Source organism: Mchenga conophoros, linkage group LG13 (genome assembly GCF_057382185.1).
Source record: "Mchenga conophoros isolate Kocher_MC1m ecotype Shallow Benthic linkage group LG13, M_conophoros_male_GT1.1, whole genome shotgun sequence".
Taxonomy (NCBI): domain Eukaryota; kingdom Metazoa; phylum Chordata; class Actinopteri; order Cichliformes; family Cichlidae; genus Mchenga; species Mchenga conophoros.
Genome location: NC_140538.1, coordinates 19,653,414 through 19,671,397, shown reverse-complemented (window position 1 = coordinate 19,671,397; position 17,984 = coordinate 19,653,414). Strand labels below are relative to the sequence as shown.

Genomic DNA, 17,984 nt, shown 5'->3' with positions numbered 1-17,984 from the left:
AAATGCCAAACAATAGATGAGTTTGCTCAAATGCCATCCGCTGGGGAAGAGCAAGTGATAATATGTAGGGCTCCTAGACAAAGGCAACCTTTACTTACTTAAAACATTGTATGCCCTTTGCACTGCTGACATTGTTTTTCTATTTGACACAAAACAACTAAGTGTTGTAAGTCTCGATTTTTAAATTTGTCCTATAGATTATCCTCTACACCACGTGTGTGTGGACACGTGGTGTAGAGGATAATGCCTCTAAATAAACAGAGGCACTTGCCACATGCTGCACTGTATATTTAAAGAAGTCTCTGCCCGACACTCATAAGACAACAGGTTTATTTCGTTTTTTGACACGTGATCTGAAATAAAACTCATATGTGCAAATACAAAATAAAATCCATATATCTTGTGTTGATTTCACACAAAGAGGTAGTGTGTGCACTTACAAAATCAACTACCTAAATTTAAAAGTGAGGCAATGAAACAAAAAGAGAGTTGTTTAATTCATTGCTGTTCAGAATCTTTTACTGCACTAGGTGCATATGTGAACACACACGTACATTGTATAAACATTAAGTAACCAATATTAAGTAGATCAATGTAAAAATGACAATGATTTGGTAAAACTGGATATTTGTTGCTCACTTTTCTTGCTACAAGTAGCAGCCTTCTGAAAGCGAACATTCAAGGCACATTTAATGCTTTGGTGATGAGTCTTATTGACTACCGTTTGCTTTTGTGTTCTCGAGTTTTTGATGATCCATAATCTTGATGTTCTTTTCAGCATTTTCAACATTTCTCAATAGAGTCTCCAGCCTCCGCTTTATGTTCTTCTGGTCCTCCAGAGCGCAACCGATCACAATGGCCTGAAACTTCTGGTCGATGGGAATGGCCGGTGCTTCAGTCACACATGCGGCGTGCAGGGCCAGCAGCTTCTGCCTGCTCCCCTCCATGTCGTCCAGCAACTTTTTCACTATTTCATCTATGATGGATGTGGCTTTTTGTAGCGCCTCCTCCTGCTGCGGGTTTCTGATTGTCCCAACAGAGATTTCCACAGACAGCGTCCGGCCCATTAAACGGTCTGCAGTTAAAGTTAACTCCTCTCTCTCTCCTAAGAGACACGACACACAGGGGAAAAAATTAAATAAAATACATTAAGTGAAAAAATACATTTACCACAGATAACTAGGTTTTGTAAGGGGTAGCATGTTGGCTAGATTTATCTAAATTCAAATCCTTGCCCTTGTCTTTATTATCTGAAGTTTCCATGTTCATGACTGTGCTCAGTCTACCAGAAGCCAGGGACACAGTTATTTTATGCAGTGTAAAACAACAGGGTGGGCTTACACATCTACACTTCAGATCTGCAAAGCCTTTCTAAAAAAATTCTCTGAGAGACAAAGCAGCTGGTGTAAAAACAATCTACAGCAGATAAATAGAAAGAAAATCAAGTCTGCTGAATTTGAATTTTCTGCCTCAAACTGTCATCAGTATGTATGGAGGAGGTCAGGAAAGAGACACAGCAGTAAGTATCAGCGGTGTTAGGGATCTTGTCAAAATTGATGAATTATGAACACAGAAAACTACCGTCAGATTTTGATCCACCATGCAGTACCATCTGGAAAGCATCTGATTGGCTTCATTTTTCAGCATGACAATGATCCCAAACACATTGCTAATGGATTAAAAGCCAGACAGAGGAAACACACAATGGAACACTATCTGTAATGGACTGGACTCCCCAGAGCCCAAAGCACAACATTACTGAAGCAGGGTGGGATCGTTTTGACAGAGAACAGAACAAAAGGCAGTAGCCCAAATTCTGTTTTGCCACATATATTTTGTATTTCTATTTATTTGTGCATGTTTTACTACATCACTGCACTTATTTCCACTTTACTGTCAATGTAGAAAGAAATAAGGAGTGGCTCAAGACTTCTGCCTAATACTGTACACTGTAATGATTTCTTTGCAAGTGGACGCTTTCTTTGGAAACAAAAAAAAAAGAAAAGAAATACGGGTAATCAAATAAAGACTGCAGGTGGTTTTCAACGAGCATGTTCAGCCTAGTTTAGTGCCTTCATTAAAATAGAGCTTGATGTATAAATGACATCCATGAGCTGTAAACAACTACTTGGGTGGAACTCTTTAAATCCTCAGACATTCACGAGCCCACCTCCACCCAACAGCAAAGTTAACTTTCAAAGCGTGTCTTCATTGGATCACAATGTTGCAGTGGCATCAGAGCAGAAAATACAGGAATTCAAAACACAGCAAAATGATACTAGGAGGCTATATGTTCACAGTGACATCAACCAGCGCGTGACTTTTGAGTTCAAGTTGTGATAGTCAGCAAGCCGCCTCACCAGCACAGATGTTACGCATTTCTTGACTGTTCTGTAGAGATTGAATCATTTCCAGGATGCACTCCCTTTCCTGCTCCATGGCCGATGCCGCTTCGCGTAAAGACTCCACCCTGTTGGAAACAACAAAGCATGACAATAACCGTCCATTGAAAAGCATCCTTAAACTGCGAGAGTAATGATTATGATGCTGTGAGCTACGAACCTAAAGCAACCCACCTATAAAACATGTGATCATTAACTGTTCTCGGAAAACCGCTAAGAAATTAAAGCTACTTTTATGGCACATTTTAAGCGCTGTAATAACTTGTTATAGAAAATGTGAGCAGTCATATATATCCCACAAAGGACAATGCTTGAATAGGTGGCTCATGCTAAGGCCCGTTACTTAACTACCTCATTTCCAGCTGGTCCAAACTTTCCAGCAGCCGCCCCGAGCGATCTGCCATGGATAGCGTCCTGCTGAACTTGCTACAGGTAGCCTCGTTCATCTTCGCCTGTATTTTTGCCTGAGCCATGATGATGAACACCCGTCACAAGGCTGATCCGTTCCGTAGTAAAAACAAATCCCGTGTGCGGTCAACTCCGAGCTGTCCAGCTGACTGTAGCTCCACCGGCTGCTGCTGCAGCGCCCCTGGGAGAACATTTCCAAACATGGGCTGTGACTTCCTTCACTCACTCCTCATAGAAGCTTCCCGAGGAGCCCAGAACTATGCTCTCAAAACGAGGGTCCGAGGACCCCCTGAAGGACCCCGGAAACGGCCGTCCGGCCCACAGAAAAACGAGCTAGGATTTAAATTAATAGGATAACAGTCACTATTTTTTGTTCAACAAAACTAGTTAATAGACTTTGCTGAATCCACCACCAAAACCTTTTAACTCTGACAGTGATTTATGTCAATGACTAAAGTACTATAAAATATATATATATTAAAAAAAATTATACTATATTGTAAATTCCTTACATTACATGAGGAGTTTTTACTCACCAACAAAGGCATCTTCACCTCTGGCACTGCAGTTAGCCTGGAGCTGCCAAATTCTACAACCAGGAGCCCAGTGCTAATTAACTTGTACTGTGTCAGTGCACAACACCCAAGACTTACCTCATAGTCAACTATCTTCAAAGCGTTTGCTCTTTAGCCAACTTGCCCAAAATCAGATATCTGGCTTGTAACAGCCAAGGGAATGGAAACTTTGACGGATATATTGCAGTTGAGTACAATATAATAATTCTGAATTCATATTTTCAGTGTTAATCCATGAAAAGGAATTGGCTACCCAGATCAGTGTATGCAGGGATGAGCTGTTAATTTTATCCAAGAGCCCACATGAGAAACTGGTACTGCGGTAGTCCCAGTTTGTAATGTGGGCCCCTTGGGAACATTAATTGCTGGGTATACGAGTTTTACTCGAGTGCACTCTTAAGTGTGTGCACCAAATTAACACATTTCTGGAGCACAACAATTATGTGAATTTATATTGCAGACTTCTGGGTATTGCAAAAGCTTTTTCCTTAAGAAAAATAATCTAACATTCTAGCATAGAAGGATCAGGATTCACATGACACCATGCGAAGAGTCTGTGACATACAATACACTGGAAAACAGAGCGCAACTGGAGACACAGCACTGTGGTCACATGTTCAGCTCAGGCATCTTGCAGTGTGGTGGATGCCATCTATAGCACACGTGTCGAAACACTCTGGCTCCTCACAAGTATCAAGCTTACAAAATTGCAAATCTGCAAGGTTCAGTTTGGTGTCCACTTACTGCAAATAATGAAAAACGCAGAAAAAGTAAGAAACAGGACAAACATTTATTCTTTATTATATTCTGAACACGTTACCTTGTACAAAACATTCTAGTATAACGTTCGATGAACAGCATGTTACAAAAGCACTACTGGCTTTCTCAGAACTCCAGGAGGCTTCTTTTGAGAGCTTCTTCCAACTCTGTGAAAACAAATTACACGAGAAAACCTTCATTCATACCAGCATGGCCATATGGAAAACACTACAAACTGCATCATTTCAACAACACTGAGAACATTTTATGTTGACCACAATGTCATAACTTTAACATTTCTATTCTTTCATATCTCCAAATCTATTTATAGTGATCCCCAAAATGTTTCCTTCGTCTTTGAGCCAGCAGAGCCTTTAGGTCATCCACACTCCCCGCCCCCCTCTTCATGACTGATTGGAGTTTCTTACTCCATTCAAGAGATCAGCATGAATGCTAAATTTGGACTTGTCTGAAAATAACACCTTCAAAAGCTGCAGACTTTCTGTGCGTGTTATTTGTAAATTTAAGCCTAGCTGTCCCAGTCTGTGAGCTGGATAGTTTCCACTCCCCTCTACCCACACTTTGGCTTTGAAATGAGCTGTGTCTGTAATCCTGCTCAAAGCACTCCTCTGTGGCGTTTCTAAGCATTTTTTGTAATCTGATGGTGGCCTTTCTGAGTGCCTTTTGTTCCGAGGACTGACTTCTCTCTTCATCTTTCTGAAAATATTTCATAACCATGGAGGATTGAAGATTGAGATGGTCGGATGAACGTGTCATCCTATGCTTGAGCTCACATCACAGTCTTTTACTGTTTGTCCCCAGTAGGAAGGGAATTTATGAATTTCTGAAGAACCTGTTTACACAGATGTAATTCATCACATTACTTTCCGATTTAAGCAGCAGGTTCCTGCTTTCTCAAATGTAAGCCTGACATCATTTTAGTACACAAAACTACAGTCGAGTTTCTCTTTCATCCTTTTGATCAAACACATTCTTTATCTCGATGTTTGTTAAATGTGTTCAAATTCCTCCAAGCAGTGAGTCACGGTTCGATTCCTGGCCAGCCAGACTGCGAGTGCACATCACACTGCATCTCCCATATTTCCTGTCTGTTCCTATCTAATAAAAGAACAAAAAAACTCTCCCAGAAGGCTGGGAATAAACCTCACTGAACCAACTGTTCAAATATTTTTTAAGCCTGCATGTTATCCATTGACATTTTCATTCCTTAATGTGCAGGGCAATGTTAACAATCACCGACTGTATAACTTACTGGATGTTTATCTGAATACAATAACAAAAAAATACAATATGTCGTATTGTACTGACTTACAAACTGTTCAAAAGAGAAAGAGACTATATCCTCAGCCCTGCACACACATACCTGCTGACTCTTGTCCTTCTTCTGCGCTCAAAGACAGCGCGCGTTTCATTTCATCATCCGATTCAACTGTAACAGAATACAGAGTCGTTTATCCAAGCTGTTAAAAATCAAGATTAATGAGGATACTTTAAGACAAGTAAATCAGTGTGTTTTTGTTTGAGAGGACATTCATAGGCTAAATTATGCAAATAATTACTAGCAGTTGAGCTAAAGCAAGAATTCTCTTTAAACAGACAGCCGTTAGGGTCTCATGACGAAAAGAGAGAAAAAAAGAAGTAGCGTTTATTTAGTATCCAGTCTTTTCTTTCTAGTTACAGGTGACAACAAAATTATTAGTCCCCTATTAAAATAAAATAAATTAAATTAAAAAATTTTGTCCATTTCAAACTTGCTCTAGTACTTTTTTAATAGAGCTAAGGATTTTCAATATAGGATTACTAAACACACTAGTTTTCTTTAGGAAGCATAAATTATTTCTATTTGCACACAATTACAGAATTGTTTCAGAATTTTTTTTTTATTTTTTACCAGGGTCAATAATATTTGCTCCCTGAGAAAACTGGCCTTTTTATTTAGCTATAGCAAAAACCACCACTGTGCAATGATGTGCTTTATTTTTGTAATGCTCAAAGCTTTTAAAATCATTAAAGCTGTGGGTTCATCTTCCAATTTAAAGAAAGCATAAGAACCTCAAAAAGAGTTTGAGTTATCATGTGAAAAACACCTTTGTCAAAGTCAAAGAAATCCTGAAGGAAAAAAAGATATGAGAAAATTTTTAAAGAAAACCAGGAAAATTGGGTCTGAGCAGTCACTTTGTCTTTCAACATGACAACATAAACAATAAGTCACTCCTGGTGAAGAACTACCTCCAGAAGACCAAAGTCAGCATTACTGGCTGGACTGCTCAAAGACCTGACTTGATGTGGGGTAAACAGAAGACCAAGGACTATGCCAGGAGCCCATCAAATCTGAACGCATTTGAGAGACTCGGCAAAGAGGAATGGACAGGGATTGCTCAGGCGATGTGTGTGAGACTTGTTGAAAACTACAAAAAACTATTGCAGGCTGTTATCCAGCAAAAAGGATACACCACCTATTAGCATCAGGATGACTTATCTGGTAGTTTGTGTAAATAATTTGGTTCCTGTGTGCAAAATAAAAATAATGTAACCAATAAAAATCTAAGATTTTTTTGAAAAGCTGTGATTAAAATTCTTTCCTCTGTTTAACAGCACTTTTTAAAAAAAAATAAAAATAAAAATTCATAGGGGGACTAATAATTCTGGCCTCATCTGTATATCAGTGATATATATGTATAGTTTACTGCCTACCTTCCTGCACTTCACTCTCGTCATTGGTGTGATCAATGTTCAAAAATGTCAGCGTTTCGTCGTCAATCTCTGCGAACATGAATACAAATTAACATCCAAAAACAAGACATTAAATGTGAATCATTTTAACAGATTTACCATTGCTGTCTGGTTTGATCTCCGCAGCATTAGGTATTATTGGAGTGGTGGGTTCGGCTTTTGAGCTTTTCCTGCAGGTCCTGGAACTCATGCAGGGATCCAGTGTACAATGTTGCAAGTGGTAGTGTTTATGGAAACTCGGTACATCCATAAAACTCTCTTGGCAGTCTTTGCATCTGATGTCAAAGCTCCTGTCCAGGTTCAAGGCTGTGTGTTTTGTGTGGACATGAGTCTTGATCTGTGCATAGGATGGAACAGATACATCGCAAGGCACACAGATGTACTGGCATTTTTCTTCCGCAGCCAGATTCCTCATGCATTGTGTGTAAGTGGCTTTCATGTCCTCTTTACTTTTTTCCGAACCCATGCACGGGCATGTAAACTGACTGGTCCTCTCAGCGGCAGCGGCAGCATCAGCGGCATCTGGCTGAACAACTTCAACCTCATCCATGCAGTAGTAGTCCTTACTGTGAAGATTCTTGTAGTGCTCAAAAAACTCCTCCTCAGATCCAAACTCCATGCTGTCGCAGAGGCCGCAGAAATAGGAAGTTTTTACAAGCCCATCATGCTCATTCATACAGTGTCTCCGTACGGTGGACTCTTTGAAGAACTTCTGTGGACAGTGTCCGCAGACGAATCTCTGAAAGCTGTGACTACTAACATCGCTGCAGTGTTTACGGACGGCAGCCTCCGAGTCAAAGACATCCTCGCACATCCTGCACATCCAAGACTGCTCTACTTTTGATGAAGACACCTCTGTGCTCAGCTGGACTTTGGCCACAGACGAGGAGTGAAATGTGACGTCACTGCTAGTGGATGGCTTGACATCAACGATTATGGGAAGCTGCTCAGGCACTTCTTGTTCACTGAAATACGTGTGTCCGCTGTGAGCTCCGGACACGTGTGACAGGATGTCTTCGTACCGAGGCATTTCCACTTTGCACTTGCGGCAGTAGAAGAGGAAGTTTGAGAGATGAGCGCCCCCGTGAAAGCGACTCATATGCAGACGTGCAATGGAAGACTCCCCCATATGTTTGCCACACACGCCACACTGATGGAAAATTTGGTTCACAGCCAGAAGGTGCTTACTGGCTCCAGCCTCGTCTGAGAACTGAAGACCGCACTCGCAACACCAAGCTGTTACGCTCCCGCTACTGGTAACAGTCACACTTGTCCCCAAGCTCTGCTGTTTAGCTGGAAATCTGTCATGGTCATCGCTCTTCCTGTTTCTTTTGAGAGGTGTTGCAAGGCCAGTGGTCTCCTCTGTGTCTGTTGAGTCTCTAGCTCTCTTCAAGTGTTGAATTTCACTAAACCTGCAGTGCTGAAGAAGTGCTTTTGCCATTGTTTGGTTGAGTTCAACTTCATGCTGCATCGACTCCCTGTGTCTCTCAATTTCAGCTTGGCTGAGGAAGATTTCACAGCAGACAGAACACTGTCCTCGCACTTGCAGCTGATTCATGACCTGCACTATCGTCTTGTCAGCTTTGGCCACAGCACAGCCCTGTCTGCAGTACACACTAAAAAGAGGAAAATGAGGGACAAGGGCCATAAAAATGAGTTTCATAAAGGATCTGAATACAATCAGTGAAATATATATAAAGAGGTTTCACTACATTCAAATGTTGTAAAAAAACAAAACAAAAACAAAACATACTTAAAGTGAGCTTGAGCTGCTTGATGGGAGATCAGTACGTTATGACACAAAGAGCAGCGGACACTGAACGCTACATCTTTGCACAAGGCGATGAGACGATTCTTGACATGTTGAGGGACAGGGACTGGCAGCGGACTTCCTGTGGGTTTTTTAAAATCAAATGTAAAATAAAATGCAAATTGGCTCATTTAGCTACTTTCCAGTATCTAAGATCTTCTAGAACCACACAAACAAAGGTAACCTGAGTAAATATAAAATGCTGTTTTTAAGTAATGATTTTATTTATTAGAGGAAAAAAAGAAAAAAAAAGAAAAAAATTACCTCTTAAGGCGAGTGAGTCTTTGAAGTGGCTTTCGGCTGACATGTGCTGGAGACACTCGTCTCTGAGGTTGAAGAGGTTGTAGCAGGCAGGACATGCAAAACACACAATTCGCTGATACATCTGGTTGATGCTATGACCATCGGCATTAGACGAGGACACCTAGTAACCAAAACAGTTCTGAATTATTACACCATGCAGGGATTCAGGCTGCAACTTCTAATTGCACAGTCAGAAAAGTGCACAGACCTTCGACTTAACGTGGTTCCTCCAGGATTCTTTGGCCTGAAAATTCTTTCCACATGCAACACAGGCAAAAAACTCTGATGGACTTCCTTTAAGATTGATAGTCGGGTCACATGGGGAGTGATCAAACCTGCATACAAGAGCTTTTACTCAATACATGTGCAAGAGACAACCATTTTTTGTGAGGAAAACAGTTAAGCCGCTGTACCAACACACTCACGAATGAAGAATTATTACCTTTTCAAGTGTCCATCAAGGAGGGAAGCATTATCATAAACTCGACCACAGTTAATTACTGGACAAGTATGCCTAGTTGAGATAGTTCTGTGGAAAGAAGCTCTTTGTCTTCCCTCGGAACCAGCACTGATCGCTCCAGGTTTAAGACCTAGATAAACACAATATTGCAGTATGTTAAGTCCCACAAGCCACTCCACTGACAACTATAACAGAAAATTGCACCAATAAATCATTGATTTGACCCCGGTGGATGCAAGCCACTCTACACCACTAGAAGGTTTGTTTAGAATTCATTCAAAACATTTCAAGCCATTGTGTTTACAGATAGACAGAATAACATGTACACATGCAAACACTACCAAAAACATGACCTCCTTGGCAGAGGCAATTAGCATACTGATAGAAATGTAAAAAACAAACCAAAAAGACAGAAACAAACAGCAACTACGTAACAGGAAAATGTTTTAAAAGTCGTTCTACTTATTTGAGTAAAACAACTACAACAGATTTCTAATTCCGATCAATAATTACCTGGCATCTTTAACCACATGTCTACACAACGTTTGGCTTCCTGATTAATCCCATTTACAGCGCTAACAGCCAGCTCCTGTTGTCCATGAGCTTTTTGTAGGATCTGCTTCTCCTGAAAAAGGGACAAAGACGTAACACGTAAGATATTTGCCTCACATAGAAAACACAAAACAAAACAAACAAACAAAACAACACATCAGTGAAAACCAGCTGACTGTTTAATGTTGGTTCTCCAAGTAATGTTGCATGTTATGAATAGACTACCTTCCCCATTTTTTGTGCCCACAGGGGGGCACTGCTGCTCATAAAGTTGGGCTTAATCTACCCATACACTAACCCAGTAAAATCTTGGTGAGGATCTAAAGTTGAGTTTAAATTTCATGTTCTTTGTGAATATGTTAATGAGCACATGTATGTGTTAGCAATTTAAAATTCATAGTAAAATTTATTTTACAACAGTTCACATAAAGCATAAGGCAATGCATCTTTTCTTTCCTGCTGTGCATAAAAAAAAAGGTACAGATCTGAATGGAAACAGTGAAAACAGAATCAATTTTCTGACAGGCTAAATGATTAATGAAAGTCCAACAAACAACAAATGACAGTGGCTCAGTTTATTTGTCAACAACCTTACCTTGAATGCTCTGCATTTATCTGCTCGTTCCTTTTTCTGTACAGCCACTTGGTGTGCCAGTCTGTCCAGGGTAGATGTAACACGTGCTTTATGTCGGCTGATTTTATCTTCAAGCTACAATTGAAAGAAATGTGTTTTTAAGAAAAAAAGGATATTAACATATGAATTAAAAGGATTAAATAACCAAATGATCTGTTTAAAAAAAAACTTACTGTATTGGGCAATGATGAACATCCCTCATCCTCACTGTCACTCAACAGGTCAATACATTCCAATACTGGTCTGAGAGGGCCCTCCTGCATTAAAAAAAGAAAAAGAAAGAAAAACATCAACACTATTTCAGGCTTATAAAACACATCTAAAGTCCAAATCATAAGGACCTGGACAGTATGAGACATCAGTGAATTGAGAGAAAAAAATAGCCGTCTGTTTATTAGGCTTCATTGACGTGACAGTGAACAATGCCACTAGTTTGAAAACCAAAATGTTATCATTTTCAACTAATATTTATTTAATAGAGCCAGAGTGCATATGACTTACTGATACAAACTCGACTTCTTTTTCCACCTCATCTTCATCTGCGTCAACTGTGGAGGACATGTTCCTAAAGGTAACGGGAAGATAACACACGTTTTCAAGCTGGAGTACGTGCTTATAAAGCTAAGCGACAGTTCTTCGGACAACACAGTAACAATTATAATTACCTCTTTTGGTGCAATTAGCTTAACAGTTACGTTTAAGCTAAGCCTGAACAACACAGACAGTTAGGCAAAGGAAACAGTAGCAGCTGGATAGCTTAGGTCTCGTAGCAAATATGCGAGACGTTGAGCAAACGAATATTAGCATGCACCTTTTTTTGAAAACTTCTTGTCGTTGTCAAGCCTTTTAAAAGTAGGAAAATACGACTTGCTTTAACGAGGGTCACCCGTGTAGAAATTCAACATGGGGGCATAGTTTCTTCCTCGTTTCGCCACCTCATTTAGTACTTCTCTTCGGTGCTGCCTCTCATGTGGGAGCTGCTCTACAGCAACTATTCAACGGCTTAAATCAGTGTTGTTGCAGTATACCTGTTAACCAGCGGCGGCAGGAGTGAGCTGCGAGCTTCTAAACAGCACTTCAAAAGTGGAACGAAGAAGAAGTTACGCGCCACTACACTATGGTGGTGCGTTCACGGGCTGCATGAAGTTCGATGATCATAGTATGTAAATCAAAGCGATTTTTACACACATTGAAATGATCGAAGTTAAAAAGCCCTACATGTCACCGAGAATTCACTCATCTTCTGCTGGGGGATTGTTCTACCAACCATACTCTGGTGAAGACTATTATTAGCAGTGATATCTCCACTCTGAAAGAAATAACTCATGGGTCCCAAACACTCACTGTGTGAGATATGCAAGATAATATTATGTTGTGTAATGTTAGATTTTTAAAAAATTAAAAACTGTAAACGAGTGTTTGCAGTTTTGGCGTTTTCACACCGCTTAACTAATGTCCGCTTCGTAGGGTATTACTGGAAGTGTTTCTGAAACTAAAACCCCCATTCCCACAAGGTGCTACACGACCTTCTCTAAAAAAAATAAATGGATGCCGACGAGGGGCTAACGTCCGGTAAAACCGATCAAATGCGGCATAACTGAGACTCATGGTTTAAATTAAGATAAGCATCGCATTACCTGTGCCTGTGTTGCTCACTCTGTCAGATTGGTAGCTCACTGCTACAACATCCCAAATAAACGTAAACGCAGCTAGTCCGGACGTCATGACGTCATGCGGACGCGGGTGCGGTTTTTTTGTTCGCAGAGTGTGCGCCGCGTGGACGGAGCTTGGGCTTGCTACAAAATACACGAGAGAACAAAGTCCGCCTCTGCGCTCTTATCTAATCCGGGTCGAAGCGCGATGATGTTACCAACTACAACTATTTTAATATTCTAGTTATCCCCGCCAGAGGCGCCAACTTTACCTAGATTCATATTTATGTATCATATTTAACATCGTTTAGTGGAGAGATGAATTGTACACCTTCATATACATAAACACCAAACACATATGTAAATAGCAGCATTACATGGTGCTCATCTGCGCCCTTCTCTACCACGTTGTTGAATGCAGAATACACATCTACTCTATTCTGTAATTCCAGTTTCATCATGCATTGATTTGCAAATCTCATAAACAAATATTTTATTCACAATAAAAAAAGTATAACACATCTCAAAAGGGTGGGGGATAGGGCCATGTTTACTGCTGTGTAGCATGCCCTCTTCTTTTAAAAGGAGTCTGTAAACGTTTAGGTTCTCTAATGAGTCCAATTGTTGGACTTTTGGGAGAGGAATCTTTTCCAATTCTTTTCTTATATAGGATTGTAGTTGCTCCACATTCCTGGGTCTTCTTTGTTTTATGTTATTTTGTGATGTGTCAAATGTTGTCAGTTGGTGAAAGTATAGAGTTTAGTGTCACCTTGTTGAAATATGCACACCTTACAACATTGATTGTGGCCTTCCAGATGTGCAACCACAGAACAGTTTTGTACTTTAAAAGAGTCAATTTTAAGGGAGCTTTGTCCCAGATCAGACAGCAGCATTTCTGGATCATGTTCACATAAGGTTTTCTTGTTTGCATGCCTAAGCTTTAACTTGCATTTGTGGATGGTACTGTGAACTCTGTTCAAAGCACATGCAGTGATTTCCATAGCAGGATCATCAGGTTCGTAATGCAGCGCTGTTTGAGGGCTCAAATATCGCAGGCACCCAATTTTGATTTTCTGTTGATGATGTTATGCACTGTAGACAATGAAATATTCAAGGTCTTCACAATTCTACACTGAGGAACGTCATTCTGAAACTGTTCCACATTTTTTAACCTCGTTTTTTGCCGACTGGTGAACCTATAGCCATCTTTACTTCTGAAACACTCTGGTTTGACCTGTTGGCACTGAGCCTAGTCCCTTGCAACATGCTACTCCAGCTGTTTCTTTTTAGCACCACCTCCAGGCTTTAGTTGCCCAAATCCTGACTGTTTCTAGATGTGCTGATGACATCAATAATAATAATGTTTTTTTTTCCATGAAATAGTAAAATGTCTTAGTTGAAAGATTAGATTTTTTATAATGTTCTATTGTGACTAAAAAATTCAGTTACAATCTGTTTTTATCTACATTTTATACAGCATCTTACTTTTTTGGATATGGGTTTCATTCTGTTCTGTTCTCTTCTATTTATTAAAACTCATATGTTACATATTTGACACAGGCAATATGATATCACTGCATTTATGGCAATATGCAGTGATATTTATAGCAGGCCATGTAGTTAGAAAGTTAAAGCCAAGCACACAGACATAACCAGGATTCAAACAAGGTGAAAGAAGGTCTGTAGGTTGTGTTTTGTTGTTGTTGTTGCTTTTTTATGACAAATGATAACACCTTCAGACATTTTAGTATAGCCTTGTGCAATCTAGGGCATCAGTTGCAGTTTGTAAGTACACAGCTTTTACAATAACTTATAAAGCTGACATTTTGTAACACAGTTTAATTCAATAATACTGAAAGCTGTACTCTTAAACATCAAAGATGACCTGATGGATAATGAGAACTAATTCTTTTATTTGAAAAATAAAATGTCGATTTTTATGTCTAACTATTGGGATGATTATATTTGTAAGTTGGTAAATGTATGAGTGACACATACAACTATACATATGTTGTTATACGTAGGTGGAAAACTATTTATTTACTAGTCTAAGAATTTAAATAGAATAGTCGTAATCTACATACCTACGCCCACAATGTGCGGTGTTGTATAAACACGTGTTTTTCTCCTGCCACACTTTGCTTGTCTGAGTCTTTCATTTAGCAGAAGGAGAGATGATGTCATCTCACCCCAAAATTACATAACCCGTGTTGGCTTATGATCAGAGTTTCTGCTCGCTCTAATCCTCAAAGTATCTGTGCATAGGACCTGCCTCATCTCAGCACCTATCATACATTTTAAAACCATACTGGGTAGACCTGCTCTACAAAATACAAACGATATTTCATTTCCGGCCAAAAACATGCTGTATGTGTATACAGTGGCGATGACACGCTAGATCACATTTAAAAATATTAAAGAAATATATATCCACCCTACTAGTGCAGTACATCCACGGGTCTACACGGATTAGTGTCATTTACTATTGCAGCGTTATTCGTGTGGGCAGCCCCCTCTGCAGCAGAGTGATGCTGGGATGAATCTGCTGACTCTCCCTGCCCCTGTTAAAAAATAAATAAATAATTTAAAGTGGCGTCTCTGCTGAGTCATGCATTGTACCCCACAATAATGATATCAATAGTCTGGGCTGTCCTTTCTGGACCTGTGCGCTCTCCACGGTTTACTGTGCGATGCTTCACGTATGTCAGTGAGTGTCTTTATTCTCTTGCCGAGTTATCAGCGACATAACGGCAGCGGAGGAGCCGGCTGTCTGAGGCTGCCAGATCTGCCCTATATCTCGTCTTATGATGATCGCTGCGGCGTTTTTGGTCCTACTAAGGCCGTACAGTATTCAATGTGTGCTGCTGTTGTTGTTGCTTTTGCTGGGGACTATTGCGACAATTTTGTTTTTCTGCTGCTGGCATCGCAGGCTTCGTAATGGAAAGCATCCAATAAAATCTGTGCTCTCTGGACGCCCCAAGAACCGCGGTGAGTAGCGTACAGGCCAGCCGCATCTTCTCCTCCTGACAGCTCAGGGTACATATATTCATGTAGCCTACAGACATTAGAGATACGTGTAATCGTTCATAGTCTGATTATGTTTATCTTTTGTATATAAAAGCAGAGTCATCACTGTTAACGCCTGTTCGGGCTGTGAGACTCAGAGGTGATGCTGTGCGTAAAGTAACCTGAAGCATCTTAAACTTGTTATTACTTCTGACCAAATGCATATCTCTTAGCCGAGCTGCAGTCATTGCAATGTTTTACATCCTAACATCTTTTTTGTAACATCTGTTATCTGTCTTATAGTTGGCCTGCGAACGCATCATTTTCGATCAGAGGTAGGATGAACTTTTTACATAATGGCTTTGTCACCTAATAGCCAGGAGGAATGATCACTTGTGTTAAAGTGAGACTACATTTAAGCTTTAAGCTGTGATTTAACCAACGCTTCACCTTAAAGAGCGTTTCTTTTAGACTTTTATCGAGGGCTGCATGGCTATTTTAGGGTCTATGCTGTGCGCAGTGCGCATGTGTTATCAATAAATGATGTGGGTGATATTGCAGTTTCACTACTGTTTTTCCCCAGAAACACATGGGTTAGAGCTAACTCTGAGTCCACAGAAACCGCTTTTTTTTTAAAAAAAACGATCCACAATATCATTATGTTAAATGTCATTTGGTGCTGACGACTGAAAACACGAAGACCATTTTCTGTCGATCCGTTTCCGTTTTAAGCTTTTTTGCTTTCAAAATAAAAGTAGAAATGGTTTAAGAAAATAGCCATGTAAGTACTAAGCTTTTAGCCTGGAAGAGAATGATTACGAATAAAAATAAGCGCTACAACAGCTATGCTAAACTAAAAATTAACATTATGTTATGGATAAAGCTGTTTTAGTAGCCGGTTTTAATCTTCCTGACTTGGCCTATGAAAGAGATAGCCTCTTTTTAATTACAATTGCAACTATGGAGTTGTTGGAAACTAATGACAGTGTAAGGTTTTAGTAAAGCTATTCTTTATTTCAAGTGCAACATTGGCAGACCAGTGTTATGGCCAACCACACTGCTATAGAATAGAATGCAGTTCTCTTGTTTTTATATTTGCAAAACCAAAAGCTTGCCTTCATTTGTAGGTCATGTTATTGAACCACATGATACAGAATCCCTACTGACTCAGTACTTTAGCTGGTAGGGATTCAGTATCATGTTCAAGGACATCAAATGCAGGGCAGTTTTAGAGCCTTAATGTTGTAAAACAGTGTCCTCAATCTTTAAGAAAACTTGAGATAAATGTAATTTCAAAAAGCACATTTTCTCTTCAGAGTGACTGAAGTTTCTGTGTGATCAGCCTATAAAGTAACAGCATCCCACCTCTACTTTAAACCTGAACTGCAAACGCTGTAATTCTTCATAATCTAACACAGCTTTTAACTTCTTATGCTAAGGTATGCTTAATGCATAATCTGTTACCAGCTTGACATGTTCATGTTCCCCAGGGCTTCAGGCACAGTCCACATCGCCCGAGAAGGAGCATACATGCTCGAGTGACAGAGGAAAAGCCCAATCTGGTCGAGGTTCCTGAAAGTGAACCCGATTCATCATCGTCTCTAAGAAAACGCAAAGTGAAGAAGAGAGTCCTGCCAGAATTTTACCAGTCTGTACAAGTCACCCCTACACGTAAACCTGTAGGTACCCCACTTCACTGTTACCATTAAGAGTAATGATAAAACAATACGCTGGATTTGCTTGCTCCCCTCAACAGGAACATCACAATGTACATTTGATTCTGGGAAAGGAGTGCTAACTTGCTCTAGGGCAAAGGGGAGATGCTTATTTAAGGAACCTGACACTTGGGTGTGCTGTTGAATGATGGGTTTCTTACCAAGAAATGAAACGTTGCTGTGCTGGTACTGCAGGGTGTCTTGTTCAGTTTCTAATCATCATAATCAAGACCAAACATTTAAAGATTTTTTTTTTTTTTACTGCCAATCCTGTACAGGACATAGTGAAGAATTGAAATACTGTCTCTCCCTAGTCTTACTATAAAGAAGAATTAAGAAAAGATAAAGGACACTCTAAGGAACTACTGCCACTATGTAGAATAGTGTCAGTGGTGCAAGATATACATTAAATAAAAAAAAATAAAGTAGCCTTTGAGCTGTACATGGACAGTAGTGCAAATAATCAACAGCAGCATTTACATTTAAAAATTTAAAAAAGATATTTACCAACAGATCCTGTAATCTTTGCTTTAAATATTTTTCCCCAGAAATTAAAAAGTACATGAACTCAACAGAAATAAAGTATTCTATGGATATGCCCCATGCCGCGGTGTTTTAAAGGAGCTGCATCATTAAAAAGGTTCAGTGGACTCAACAATCCAAACATATTTCACTTAATTATAACAATAATTATAGTAATAAACTCTGGTTTTGCTGCAGCTTGAAGTTCACAAGTGAATCACCCGTTTTATTAGATTTTATGACTCCTTAAATAATTTGAATTAGTCATCCTAGCCTGCACGCTAGTGCGTGCCTTTGGAAGCATAATATGGTACGCTCCCTGTGCCCTTTAACTCACCGCAGTTTTAGATCTTCACCTTTTCCACATCTCCACCTTCTTTGTGTTATCTTGTCTGTGAGCTGCACTGCTTGAGAACACGACTGGGCCTGTTG

General features: G+C 39.9%; 3 protein-coding genes across 11 annotated transcripts in view; 1 reads left to right on the top strand and 2 right to left on the bottom strand.

Moving 5' to 3' along the window:
- Window positions 1-313: 313 nt before the first annotated feature.
- Window positions 314-3,010, bottom strand: bag2 (BCL2 associated athanogene 2). Its single transcript, XM_085297085.1, has 3 exons — window positions 2,754-3,010; window positions 2,361-2,470; window positions 314-1,105 (listed from the first exon to the last, which is right to left on the bottom strand). Exons 1-3 carry the CDS (start codon window positions 2,873-2,875, stop codon window positions 711-713), a joined length of 627 nt encoding a protein of 208 aa, XP_085153211.1. The 5' UTR covers window positions 2,876-3,010; the 3' UTR covers window positions 314-710.
- Window positions 3,011-4,003: 993 nt separating this feature from the next.
- Window positions 4,004-12,425, bottom strand: znf451 (zinc finger protein 451). 7 transcript variants are annotated; one of them, XR_014894846.1, is made up of 14 exons: window positions 11,323-11,665; window positions 11,159-11,222; window positions 10,831-10,914; window positions 10,619-10,732; window positions 9,985-10,096; window positions 9,454-9,601; window positions 9,220-9,346; window positions 8,973-9,132; window positions 8,652-8,790; window positions 6,998-8,514; window positions 6,860-6,928; window positions 5,529-5,594; window positions 4,206-4,311; window positions 4,004-4,128 (listed from the first exon to the last, which is right to left on the bottom strand). XR_014894846.1 is itself a non-coding variant. In XM_085297076.1 (14 exons), the coding sequence occupies exons 3-14, from the start codon at window positions 11,216-11,218 to the stop codon at window positions 4,271-4,273; spliced, it is 2,637 nt and encodes an 878-aa protein (XP_085153202.1). In that variant the 5' UTR covers window positions 11,219-11,222; window positions 11,323-11,365; window positions 11,469-11,665; the 3' UTR covers window positions 4,153-4,270. The 7 variants fall into 7 exon arrangements, 6 of the variants coding, with proteins under 6 accessions (XP_085153202.1, XP_085153205.1, XP_085153207.1 ...); XM_085297076.1 differs by lacking the exon at window positions 4,004-4,128 and having other exon boundaries at window positions 4,153-4,311; window positions 11,323-11,365; window positions 11,469-11,665; XM_085297079.1 differs by lacking the exons at window positions 4,004-4,128; window positions 11,323-11,665 and adding an exon at window positions 12,295-12,425 and having other exon boundaries at window positions 4,153-4,311.
- A 2,486-nt stretch (window positions 12,426-14,911) lies between these two features.
- dst (dystonin) overlaps window positions 14,912-17,984 on the top strand; it is a 103,396-nt gene continuing 100,323 nt past the window's right edge. The window contains exons 1-3 of one of the 3 annotated variants that reach the window (XM_085297073.1): window positions 14,912-15,297; window positions 15,619-15,650; window positions 16,806-16,994. In XM_085297073.1, coding sequence (XP_085153199.1) covers window positions 15,114-15,297; window positions 15,619-15,650; window positions 16,806-16,994 — 405 coding nt within the window. In that variant the 5' untranslated portion in view covers window positions 14,912-15,113. The remainder of the gene's footprint in view (window positions 15,298-15,618; window positions 15,651-16,805; window positions 16,995-17,984) is intronic. The other 2 variants (XM_085297074.1, XM_085297072.1) reach the window with 2 other exon arrangements.

What these genes read in the sequence shown, in the direction of transcription:
- bag2 (XM_085297085.1), bottom strand. Translation starts at nt 2,875, where the DNA reads ATGGCTCAGGCAAAAATACAGGCGAAGATGAACGAGGCTACCTGTAGC. An exon ending in TTGGACCAGCTGGAAATGAG is followed by an intron (nt 2,471 to 2,753) that starts GTAGTTAAGTAA and finishes TGTTTCCAACAG; the next exon opens with GGTGGAGTCTTTACGCGAAG. An exon ending in AATGCGTAACATCTGTGCTG is followed by an intron (nt 1,106 to 2,360) that starts GTGAGGCGGCTT and finishes CGTGTCTCTTAG; the next exon opens with GAGAGAGAGAGGAGTTAACT.
- znf451 (XM_085297079.1), bottom strand. Translation starts at nt 11,218, where the DNA reads ATGTCCTCCACAGTTGACGCAGATGAAGATGAGGTGGAAAAAGAAGTC. An exon ending in GTTCATCATTGCCCAATACA is followed by an intron (nt 10,733 to 10,830) that starts GTAAGTTTTTTT and finishes TTTCAATTGTAG; the next exon opens with CTTGAAGATAAAATCAGCCG. An exon ending in GCAGCTCAAGCTCACTTTAA is followed by an intron (nt 8,515 to 8,651) that starts GTATGTTTTGTT and finishes TCCTCTTTTTAG; the next exon opens with TGTGTACTGCAGACAGGGCT.